The 12,845-nt window shown below is 32.0% G+C and overlaps 1 protein-coding gene across 1 annotated transcript; it reads left to right on the top strand.

The window, feature by feature from the left end:
• Window positions 1-909: 909 nt before the first annotated feature.
• Window positions 910-10,054, top strand: LOC129902645 (ABC transporter G family member 25). The gene is made up of 3 exons (XM_055977983.1): window positions 910-1,140; window positions 1,361-2,225; window positions 8,729-10,054. Exons 1-3 carry the CDS (start codon window positions 1,018-1,020, stop codon window positions 9,739-9,741), a joined length of 2,001 nt encoding a protein of 666 aa, XP_055833958.1. The 5' UTR covers window positions 910-1,017; the 3' UTR covers window positions 9,742-10,054.
• Window positions 10,055-12,845: the final 2,791 nt, after the last annotated feature.

Below are 12,845 nucleotides of genomic sequence, written 5' to 3'. Positions count from 1 at the left end.
AATTTGATACAGAATTTTAAAAATTTTGAGTCTAGCGATATTAATACTGTATAACTTAGAAATATGTAAAGTGTATCAAATATCTTTTTAATTTTGTGGTTTTATGAAAAGTTAAAATTAATTAATACTAAAAGAAAATATCCTTCCATTTTAAAATACTTGTCAAATTATTTTTTTAGAATCAAATGATATGAACTTTATTAATATTTTTAAAATATATATTTTCATTATATTAATATTAAAAAAATTACAATTTATAATATTTTTCTTATAAATTTTAAATATTTAAATTTAATTGATTTTAAAAATAATCAAATTATTGTCGAAAAGCAGAACAAGATAATTATTTTTAAATGGTGAGAGTAAAATACAAACAAAAATGAAATGAAGAGTAATATTTTGACAATTACTTTCCAGAAACCCTTAAAAGAAGGCCTTTTTTTTACTTCCACTTATATATACTCCTTCATTTCATTTATACTATCACTATAATTTAAACTATTGTTTCAAAATAATTATCACTTTCAAATTTTAAATTAAAGTTAATATAACTATTTTCAGCTATATTTGTAATACTAAATAAATTATTTTTTAAAAACTGCTCAATTAACAAATATATCTATTAATAATAATAAAGTAACTTAAAAAATTATACTTTATATTAGTTATTTTTAAAAATAAATATAAAAGAAGTTAAAACGACATCTGAGACAGAAGAAGCATACCTCCACCCACGCACCCCCCACATCTTCATTAAAAAAAGTAAATATAAAACAAAGAAAAAGAAGAAAGTACAGGTGGTTATAAGAGTTAAGTGCCACGTAGCATACCCCCCTAGGGGTTGCCTAGTATGCCGTGGCAAGTATTCACTGCTTAGAAGCAAATAAATAGGGGCTCTTCCTTAAGCTCTTAGTTCCTCTTCATCCATTCTAATTTACTCTCCATTTTCTTTCTAGATTCCTTACCACCTTTTTTTTTTCTCTTAAAAACAAAGTAGAAAAGAAGAAACCTAAAGAAATGTCTGTTACAAGCAAAGAAACAACAACAACAACAATGAATGCAACAACACTAATGGAAGAAGATACAAACAAATACTTTCCTTTTGTCATGTCTTCCTCTACTTATCCCATCACCCTTAAGGTAAATAAATCAAAATTGTTTTATATGTTTTTTTTTTGTTTTTTTTAACTCCGTATCAAGTAAAAAAAAATTGAATCAAAGGGTAAATTACGTTGAAAAGGATAAAAATATAGTGTCAAAGTCAAGTTGTAGGAGACTGATGTGGAAAGGATAGTTACTTGATTTGACTATGAAGAAAAATTGACCTCTTATTAATAATGGTGTTTAATAATTTTTGCAGTTCATGGACATAAGTTATAGGATCAAACTTGACAACAAATCAAACAGTGGGGGGAGCAACAACATAATAAATATGTTTTCAAGTGGCCCCACATCATCATCATCGCCTGATATCGAGAATCAGACGGCTGTGATTCATCAAGAACGTACAATCTTGAATGGTATTACAGGAATGGTTTCACCAGGTGAAATCCTAGCCGTTCTTGGACCATCAGGTAGTGGGAAATCAACGCTCCTAAATTCACTTGCAGGAAGACTCCAAGGACACAGTTACACCGGAACAATCCTCGCGAATAACCGGAAACTCACCAAACAAATCTTGAAACGAACCGGGTTCGTTACACAAGACGACGTCCTTTACCCACACTTAACGGTTCGAGAAACTTTAATCTTCTGCGCCCTCCTCCGCATACCTAACTCGCTGAACCGGAAGGAAAAAATAGCCGTCACTGACTCGGTAATCACCGAGTTAGGACTCAATAAATGTTGTGATACGATAATTGGAAACAGCTTTATACGTGGGGTCTCAGGTGGTGAAAGAAAACGAGTCAGTATAGCTCATGAAATGTTAATAAACCCGAGTTTACTTATACTTGATGAACCGACGTCCGGTCTAGACGCTACAGCGGCTTACCGGTTGGTTTCAACACTGGGGTCACTAGCACAGAAGGGGAAAACGATAATTACGTCGGTTCACCAACCGTCGAGCCGGGTTTATCAAATGTTTAACTCGGTTCTGGTTTTGTCGGAAGGGAGGTGTTTGTATTTTGGAAAAGGAAATGAAGCGATGAATTATGTTGAGTCGGTTGGATTTAGTCCATCTTTTCCCATGAATCCAGCTGATTTCCTCCTTGATCTCGCTAATGGTACGTATTCCCTTTGTCTATATCTACTCCTACATGGTAGATGCACGTTTTTCAATTACTTTTTTTTTCTTTGACAAAACATGTGTCGCCCTCATTTTCATGTTGTTTTATATTTACACAGAATTTAAGGGGAAAAAATTAAATTGCTTTAATGATAAATTAAAAATACGTAAAATGTGTCAATATCTTTAATCTTGTGTTTTTTATAAATGTCATGTGGTCATGACATGTTTTTCTCCCTATTTTACTTTGGACTATTTTTGTTTCACCGAAAATAGTTTACTATTTTCTACCTCTACGTTAGTATGAGGTTAAGGTTTTCATACTTTGTGTAATTACATTGAAGATATATTATTTTTTAAATGATCTAAAAAAAAGTAAAAACACAAATTAAATTAGTGGGAATAGTATTTTATTGTATTCACGCACTTGTAGTTTGAATTCGATTTAACTAGATGTTGTGTCATGTACATGTTGTCTGAATTCCATTTAGGGTTGCTACTCATAATTTCCATAAAAGATGTGGTATTTATTGCTAATTTCTTAAGAAAATGAGAGCCCAAGTGATTGATTAATGGTAAGTCCATGAAGTATGCCTCCGACCTTGCTCTGGTAGCTAGCAAGAACAATTTCTCAATCCTTAAAAAATGCTGTTAAAGAACAATATTTTGGTGATTAGGATAATTAAATTAGGGTTACTGTATCTAGTGGCTTTGATTAGGATATTTAAGGTGATTAATGGTCAATGATCAAGCTTTTAGAATGTAGACAAGTTAATTAGGGTTTATTGCGTCCATTTGCATGACTAGGGAAGTTGAAATTTCTTTTGGTGTGACAAATAGAAACTGTCAACTTCCGAGGGTTATTAGCTGGTTGTATAATTGTGATAATGTTAAAAACATTGAAAGTTGAAAGTTACTTTACAAAAAGTTAGTATAAAATGTCACCCGCTGTACTTGGCACTAATTACTTTTTATTTATCCACTATATTAAAAATATATTTTAATAATATTTTTTTAATTTATGAAATTAAGAAATAATTTTAATTTAGTTCTTAATTTATTTTTATCATTAATTAATAGTTATTTTCTATTACATTTTTTAAAATATTATATTTATTATATTTAAATAGTAATAATATAAAATTATCCTTTTATTTATAATTTTTTAAAAATTATGCAAAATTAAAATAGACAACTAAAAATGAACACAGATCGTATTTCGATACGACGAAAAAAACAACAAGAAGTAAACCATTAAATGTTCCAATTTATTATGTGTATGCATATTAGGGTAGCAAAACTGACCAAAGGTCCTAAAGTAGATGTGGGGCAGAGATCCTAAAGTAGATGTGGGGCAGTTACTCCTTTTGACCTCTATATTATTTTTTTCATCATCTTTTGAAATATCCCTTTTTCTTCTTGATCTAATTAATGGGAATTAACTAGTATTTAAGTGGTGGATTCTGGCCGTCAGTGGCGGAGACACCTTGGATGGTTTCATTCGAATTCTCTTTAATAAAAAAAAAATATATTATTTATATATAATTAAAATAATTTTTTATGTATATAAAGTAAATATCGAATCTCCTTCAATTAATTTGTGTGTTTACTATTTAGATTTTAAATCCTCTTATTCAGAATTTGGTTCCGCCATAATCCTTTTTAATGAAAAGCTGGTAACTTTTTGTATTAGTGGATAACATTCATAGGTACGTAGTAAAATTTGTATCGTAAGAAAGTTAAAATAAATATCAACCTTCCACGTGTCCCTTCTCCTATGCTACTAGGCTATTTCTTTTATTATTCTTTTCTGTTTCTCCCAACTCAAAAGCTTATTCCACATCCCACTTATTTTTTTCTCAGATCATGAGTAATTTACTACAATTAATGTCGTTGGCTATATATGAACCAATAATTAATCTCTTCCTAATAGCATAAATTAAAATTTTAAAGTTATGGTGTTGTTACTTACATGATCTAGTGGTTTTGATCGTTCATGCATAAATGTATCCTATATTTATATGTATATATAATAACAGGCATATCGAGCTTAGAATAATGTATCTTAACCGGGAGAATTAACTTTTATCTTTTTGTATAATTCTATAATTGGCATAAAAAGAAAAAAAAGACGGCATCGTTGGATTAGATGTATTATAATTAATCAAACACATCTAGGAATCATTTTAGAGTCTATTTGGATTGGCTTGAGAGTTAATCAAGTCAGCTTTTAAATTATTTTTTAACTTTTGAAAGTATTTAAAATAAATTAAAATTTACAAAAAAAAAATCAAAAGTTAAAAATTGGTCCCTTACTTTTTTCTTTTTGACTTAAAAAAGTCATTTTTGATTTATAATTTTTTTAAGCCAATCTAAACGGACTCTTAATATGATAAATCATTCCCAAAAGTAGATGAGACTAATTGCTAAATTTCAAATGTGGGGAACCATTGATGGAAAGATGGGACCCCCTTTTAATTAATTTATATACTTGCAAATGATCTTGATTCTAATTCTTTAATTGAAAGAAAAAGAAAAAAAAGTGGATCCTGTAGTTGTTCTGTTATGCCATTCTTGATTATGAATTAATTGCTGAAGAACAAATACCTTAACTGACTTTACTATGATAGGGATGCTTCAGTATGTCCTTTATTTAAATTGGGACTTTAACAGAAAAGGTTGCAGAAAACAAATAGCTTTGTTATTTCAGAGTTGACTATCTATATTTGAAAGAGGGTGATAGTGACATGTTATGGTTCATCTTGATAAGAGTTCTTCAATCTCTAACTCTATTTCTGCTCTTTGTTGTGGCACCCCTTTCTCATATTCATGATGAGTAAATTCTTAGATTGCCATCACTTTATCATCATGGAGTATTGAAAGATTATGGGAAACATGATGGCAAAAGATTTCTTGCTATGAATGACCTTCAAAAATACTCAGAGTTAGAGTTTTCATTATGAGAATTCAGAATATAAAAAGTTACATACGAAGAAGTCTAGGAGATTTCACATATAGAGAATATGTGCAAGAAACTAGAGTTTAAATATTGATCAGAGACTAATTAAATAATACTAGTTTATAGGTGATTTCTTCATCCGTCTAAGTTTTGGTGAATAAAATTACTTGATATGTATACTGATGGAAGATAACAACTAGCACCGGTTGAAATAATCAAGATGCAAATAAGAAAATTGACCTCAGACATCACTCATTAAAAAAAAAAGTGCAACACAATTTGTCTCAATATCAAATAATTTTGTTTCTGGTATTGGGTCAGGGGTTCTATCAACCTTGGGTCATACTCCACTAAGACTATTGATACACTATTTCTTGATAGAAAATCTGTGTTCAAAGTACTTGCAAATCTGGTTATGGATTTTGAGGCTTTGTCACTGCAGGGTGTTTCCATGATTCTTGATTTCTATAATATTCTCAAGAATAGTTTAGTGTGGGGACATGTCACTGGGCTAAAAGGTTATAGTTCTAAGTAATATAGCATACAAACTATTGTTGGACACCACTTTGACCTGTTTTTTATTTCTTCTGTTCATATTAGTTTGGGGTCATAACGCATATGCAACTTTAATTTAGAATATTAAACAAAACATAAAATGAGCTTTGCTTCTTTTCTTTGATTTTTCATTGGACAACATGTTGATAACATGGATCAAATAGAAGTGTGACAACATTGCTTGCGTAGATTAGCATCCATTCATTACACACGAGCACTTAACCCCACCCCAAAAAGGATTAGATAGGGCTCCACATGGATCTTTCCTTAATTTAATCATATGTTTTTTGTTAATGACTCCACCAGCACCCTTTCTATCTTTTAAATATAGACATAGATATATTTGAGAAATGAAAAAAAAAAACATATAAATTTTACTCCCTTCATTCCAGTTTAAGTATTTTAGTTTGACTGAGCATGAAATTAAAGAAACAAAGGAAGACTTTGTTTTAGATTTAAAATGTGTATAGTTCTTTAAATCTTGTGATCTTAAACTTGCAGAATATCAGAATTGAAAAACTTATTAAATATAAAAAGAGACACTATTTTTGAAATAGAACAAAACGAAAATAAGACATTCAAATTGAAATAAATGGAGTAATTTGTTGGATCCCCCATGTGTTGTTGGGTGTCATACTCATGGGATAGTAATAGAATGGCGCATGGTTTGCTGTCTTGTTTGTTTACTAGATAGGCTAAGGGGAGTATGCATTTATAGTAAGATTCTTGGAAATCTTGGATGTGTATTTAATGTTTTATCTGATGGATCAAAATATTTGAGGAAAATAAAGTTAGCATCAAGATCTGCAAGGATTTTTATATTTATTGGCTGAGATAGTTTCAATCCTTCTCTACTTTTAGCACCATTAATTCATAATGTATAATATTTTTGTCAACTACGTAAAATAAAATTAAAAGTTGATGTTATTCTTGGTCCAAAATATCAAGCGGCTAATGTGAATTGATTCTTCTTGCTTTATAAACCTTAGCTAACTTAATTCATTGTATCTAGAGTTTGCTAATGATGTTCACTTATAAGCTCAATGTTCAATGTTTTATGATTATTTGACTAACCTTTGGAAGTGCAGTGGTACATGGTCAAAGTTAGCATCTTAGTTGATGACTTCTTTCTCAATATAGATGTTATACAATAGTAGTAATAGAGAAGTCCACTATGATTTAAGTGAAGCAATTGAAATGGTTTAAAGTTAGTTCAATTATAGATCATTACCCCAAACCAATTAATCCCTCTTATTAGGATTCTTCTTGCCTATGTTATTTGGATTCTTTTAAGATATTAGAATAATTTTTGAATAATCTGACTCACACAACAACATATTTGAATAATCCAATGAATATAGCTTCTTGGAAATCCATGAATAGTATGAAGCCGATAAATATCACTTACCAATTATATCACGAAACACGCAAAAAAGAATTGACAACTTTTTAATTTATAATGTGTCTAAATATACTTTAAGCTACAATGATGAAATACACTTGTCACACTCGAACCTGGCCTCACTTTTAATCCAAAAAAAAATAATTGTTAGGCATCTTATCTATAAAGAAGTCTTTTTTTCTTCTTTTATCTACCTCCTTTCCTTTATTCAACAAAGAACAATTCTTTTCTTGTTCTACTTTTATTTATGGCACTCTTTTGATATTAACAAGTTCATCATAGAGCAACACGTGTTAGGGTCCTTTGGAAATCAATAGGCATTCAGATTCATCCCACCAAATTGAACTTTTTTGTGTGTTCTGAGAATAGTGATTTGTGAAAGAAGAAAATAAGTAGTGGAGATGATGGTGGCCCCAAGTCCCCTTTCATCAGCAGTAGCAATAGAGCATTATGTTATTTTAGTGGACTTCCACCCTTTGCCACCAACATTGGACAGCTTTAATTACTTCCTCAATACTACTTATTATTACTTGCTAGTACAACTAATTAATTAATTGTCTCTTTTTTACTTTTAAAAATACTCTTTGTATTATGTGATACAAATCCTTTTTCTTTTTTTAATTTTGAGTGCTAACATGACGTTATTGCTTTTTAATAGTCCTAACTTTAAAGATACATATCTACCTTTTCCATTTGTAACATTAAAGAAACTAAGATTTTAGCCAGCTACTTTAGCTTATAATTTGGGGAAGTATTTGAGTGGTGAAAGATAATTTACCTTGTGGAAAGATGACTGTGTTTGACAGGATCAACTTGATTTGATAAATTTATTATCAAATGTTTGAATAGTATGATGTCTTTATTAGGGTGCCCCCACAATAATTAGTACTAGAGTAGTAGTTTTCTTTGTTGATGTACCTTGCCTTTATATGGCTTTATGACCATCTTGCAAATAGCAATTTCTTTATTTTTATGATGTGATATTCCTTTGAATAACTAAGTTTTTTTAGCTTATTTTTTGTGAAGATAAGTAAGATGCCATTAACAATTCTAAAACAAGTTCTTGTAAGTTAGCTCAAGTAGAAAAATAGTTTATGATTTTACCCCTGGTTTTTCTTTAAAAGAAAAATTCTCTAGGGGCCTCATTCGACTTGCTTAAGAATGAATTGTGGCTAAAGCATGTACATTATTTCTTATGTTTTTAGAGCATTGACATTGTCTAGAACCTAGCCATTGTAAACTAATTTGGCTTCTTAATAGTGATCAACTGTGGTGGAAAAGCAAATTTAAGACTTAAAAAACTATGCTTTTTATTTTTTAATAAAAATGACTTAACTTATATACACAAATAGTGTAGAAAATTTTTATCCTATCAGTATCTTTTAATCTATTGTAGCAAGTAACTTGTCCCACTTTCAATATTACTGATCTTAATTTGTTATGTACTATTACTTGTAATAATGTTTTTAGTGACTTGAAAGTGTTAAAACTTTGTCATTGTATAGAAGTTAAACTCTACGACCAAGCACTTAAAGTTCTTTTTTACAATGGAATTCTGACTCAAGCTTAACTTGTAACAATGCAGGGGTTTGCCAGTTTGATGGAGTAAGTGAAAAAGAAAAACCTAATGTAAAACAAACTTTGATATCCACTTACAACAATGTGTTAGCTCCTAAGGTGAAAGCAGCTTGTTTGGAAACAACCAACACAGTTCCTAAAGAAATCATGAACAAGGGAAGCTATACTTGTTCCAGTTCCAAAAGAAGTTGCACAACTTGCATCTCCAATTGGTTCAATCAATTCAGCATTCTCCTTCAAAGAGGGCTAAAGGAAAGAAGGCACGAGACGTTCAATTATTTGAGAGTCTTTCAAGTAATTGCAGCCTCCCTCTTAGCTGGTTCAATGTGGTGGCATTCTGACTATAGGGATATACAGGACAGGCTTGGCCTCCTCTTCTTCATTTCCATCTTTTGGGGTGTTTTCCCATCGTTTAATGCTGTTTTCGCGTTCCCTCAAGAACGTGCCATATTCATGAAGGAAAGGGCTTCGGGTATGTACACACTCTCCTCCTATTTCATGGCGCGAATTGTTGGAGATCTACCTATGGACCTTATCTTGCCTACATTGTTTCTGACCATAACGTATTGGATGGCCGGGCTAAAACCACAACTCTTGGCATTCCTTTTGACACTACTAGTCCTGCTGAGCTACGTGATAGTGTCACAAGGACTCGGCCTAGCCCTTGGTGCCATAATCATGGATGCTAAACAGGCTTCAACCGTGATCACTGTCACGATGCTAGCATTCGTTCTAATGGGAGGGTTCTACGTACACAAAGTTCCAGCTTGTCTAGCTTGGATTAAGTACATTTCGACCACATTTTACAGTTATCGACTACTTATTGATGTCCAATTTGGCGAAGGCAAGGAAATTTCAGACTTGCTAGGCTGCTCACATCAGGGAAGTGACAGAGCTAACTGTAAATTCATTGAACAAGATATCATAGGCCAAATTCATCCATCCACAAGCCTTGGAATCCTCCTGATAATGTTTGTGGGATATCGATTAATTGCTTACCTTGCATTGAGGCGAATTTGAGCATAAACAGAGAGATAATGGGAGTGGGGAAAGTTTCTGACTTTATTAGATGATGATTTAAGGAAAAAACATGAAATGTGTTAGCTAGCTTTGTGGGAATAGTATATATACTTGTTGAGTATTGTGACTGACAAAGCTGGGAAAAATCGAAGTGTATTATAAGAGGGAAAAGTCCTGAGAGATGTTGTTATTCACTTGCACCTAAAACTGGCGTAAGGCCAGCATTCCTTGTTGTAACTCATATTGGGTACAAGTAGCGGTACTCAAAAACAGGAGTTTCACTCCAATGAAATGGAAATTAATTTCTTCTTCACTTATGAGTTATTTTGATAGGTGATCATTGAGTATTAGTAATGTAGGTATCAATAATGCAGGTATTAGTTATTCCATCTTCTATCTTGCATAAGATAATTCACTATTTTCTCAAACATCGTTTTAATTTTATACATGAAAAAACTATTTCCTTACTAGCTACCAAATATTGTTTAACTTATACACAAATTAATACATCTTCTTTACGGGCTACCAAACTACCCCTAACTTCTCTAAGTGTTTAGATTAACATGAATCTACACCTTAACAGGAATGTCTCGTATACAAATTTATGTGCTTCAATTAGCAACACTTTCTAGCAAATAATTTAGACTTATTGTAAATTCTTTCAAAGCACCTACCCCTGACGGTTTCTACCCATTTTTCTATCAAACCAAAATTGATTGATTTTGCATCAATGAAACATTTCCATTTAACCAAATAAGCATTACACATAATAGCCCTTTTGACTCAAGAGGTAGACAAAATAAAAATAACCAACACTGAAACACTAAGGTCTACACAACATTCCATACCACTATCAGATAACTAATAAATATCATGGTTAACAAATTCATGGTATCAAATACATACTTTCATTTACACTGTTTTCGGCCTACAATATGCAGTTGCAAAGCCATCTCATTTGGGCTGGAATTTGTGACAATTTCATTCCATCCATATATGATTAATGGTAGCCGCAAAAAGAAATCCTAGGATAGTATTCTTTGGGCTTCTGTTGTGTACAACCTTGAATAACCACGTAACCGCTTCCTTCTACTTCCTCGCCTATCTTCTCAACTATAAAAGGAATAGAAAAACTATCTTCTCACACCCAATTAACTTTAGTAATTTCTGCCAGATCTGTGCAGAGTTAGCGCAATTAAAAAAAAAGAAAAGAAACCAGATGTGATAATGTTCCTCTGCTGTAGTGTTACCCAAACACATTTTGTGTCTACTTGGATACCCCATTTGATTTATTCAACCTATATACTGTGGCGAGCCTGTTTTGAAGTGCTAGCCACAGGATGAAATGATGTTTTAGTATTAGATACATTACTGTAGTAATTCTGAAATTGTGGAAGGAAGAATTTATAGGGTTTATTTATGCTGAATGCAGAGCTATTTGTTAATTTGTTCAGTTCAATGCAACACTTTGCTCCCATAGATAGCTGATCTATGGTGTATCTACGCATTCAAACACTACATTTTATTTATGTTTTAGCCGAGTTTCAAGCACAAACTCACGTACATTTATGTGTTGTGAGTATAATTGCTATGATGACCTAATATATGTGATTAGACTGATTTCAGGCTAAAAAGCAACAAGAATTGACCCAAAAAAAGGAACAAAACTCAAAGCCAAGACATGCTAAACAGGGTGGTCCACAGCGTGGGCCATGCACCTCGTATTGCCCCTCCTGCCCGCACCTGTTGGTGAACTCGATTCTGAGAATGAAAAATGGTGTGATGGATCTTCTCCGCACCTGGAAAGCATGAAGAGCTCTGTGATGGACCTCACGACTCGGACCTCTTGCACTGCGATGGGTCCGTGTCGCACTAGTAGTTTTGTGGGATTATGTTAACAAAGTCAAGGCCGAGTTCAATTGGAATTAGTGGATATTTCCTACCACTATAAATAGACCAAATGGACGACTTTTTTAGGATTACACACTGCCAATAGAGAATAAGGGGTGTCGTGCATTGTTACAAATTACTCCAAGATACTATTCTTTAGAGAAGACATTGTTAACATTAGTTTACTGTTTTCGTAGCAATTACTTCTGCATGAACAAAAAAATTGTGTTTCCGTTTTCCTCAAATTCAAGGGGACTTCTCATATTTACAATCTTTCTGCGGTGTACTCCGTTTACTATTCTTTTGTACTTCTCTTTTGAAGCACTGTAATGAATTCAAGGTTTATCTTATTTTTTCCATCGGAATGTTTATTGCTTATTTTAATTACTTTTATTTGTTGCAACTAGTTATGTGTAGTTAAATCTCATAACTAGGGTTATGAAATCTAAAGTAGGGATAATGATAATGGATTGCTCACGGTAAAATCTTTGGATGAAGGTGTGATTATTGTGCGTTAACGTTCTTTCGTAAAGATTATCTTTTTAATGGTTGCAAACCTTAAGAACTCACATATATTCTAACTTGCTTGACAAAAGAAGTTAAGAGTAGGAGAAAAAATCAATTAAAGGAATTTGGGGCTACAAACCCCCGTCTAATAGATTGAGGTAGCTAGTGACTTCATAGCTAACTTGAGACCTATGATGATGATCAAATTAAATCCACACCCAAGTGTCGGATGGACTTAGGATGGAATTCTTCTAATTTGGTCGAGAGGCTTTAATTCAGAGGACATATCGATTCATCAATTTTGCTCAATGAACACACCTGAATGAGTTGATAGTAAACAATCTGTTTGAATTTTTATATCTAGTAATCATAGCTCTACTTTGTCTTTCATTCTTGATACAAAAATAGTAGTATAAATTAATTTAATAAAATCCACACTTAAATCCCCAATTGAAATAGTAATCATTTGATCGAATTATCTTAGCAAATTGTAATTGAGATTTGATCTCAACCTAGTTAGGTTACTATATTTGAATAACGACAACTTTATACCTAATTGAGGGTGTCATTTGGTGTCATAAATAGTCAATCTCTAGCATCAAAGATCTTTCTCACCAACCAACTAGCCTTCTTTAAGGGATGTTACTAATTCAAAGGGTTTACTTTTGATGTAAAATTTTTGAATTCATTGGATCCAATTCCTTGTA

Source organism: Solanum dulcamara, chromosome 9 (assembly GCF_947179165.1).
Source record: "Solanum dulcamara chromosome 9, daSolDulc1.2, whole genome shotgun sequence".
NCBI classification, from domain to species: domain Eukaryota; kingdom Viridiplantae; phylum Streptophyta; class Magnoliopsida; order Solanales; family Solanaceae; genus Solanum; species Solanum dulcamara.
This window is presented reverse-complemented; position numbering and strand designations above follow the sequence as displayed.

Coding starts and splice junctions, on each gene's coding strand:
- LOC129902645 (XM_055977983.1), top strand. CDS start 1,018: ATGTCTGTTACAAGCAAAGAAACAACAACAACAACAATGAATGCAACA. Junction 1,141..1,360: donor CTTATCCCATCACCCTTAAG/GTAAATAAATCA, acceptor TAATTTTTGCAG/TTCATGGACATAAGTTATAG. Junction 2,226..8,728: donor CCTCCTTGATCTCGCTAATG/GTACGTATTCCC, acceptor GTAACAATGCAG/GGGTTTGCCAGTTTGATGGA.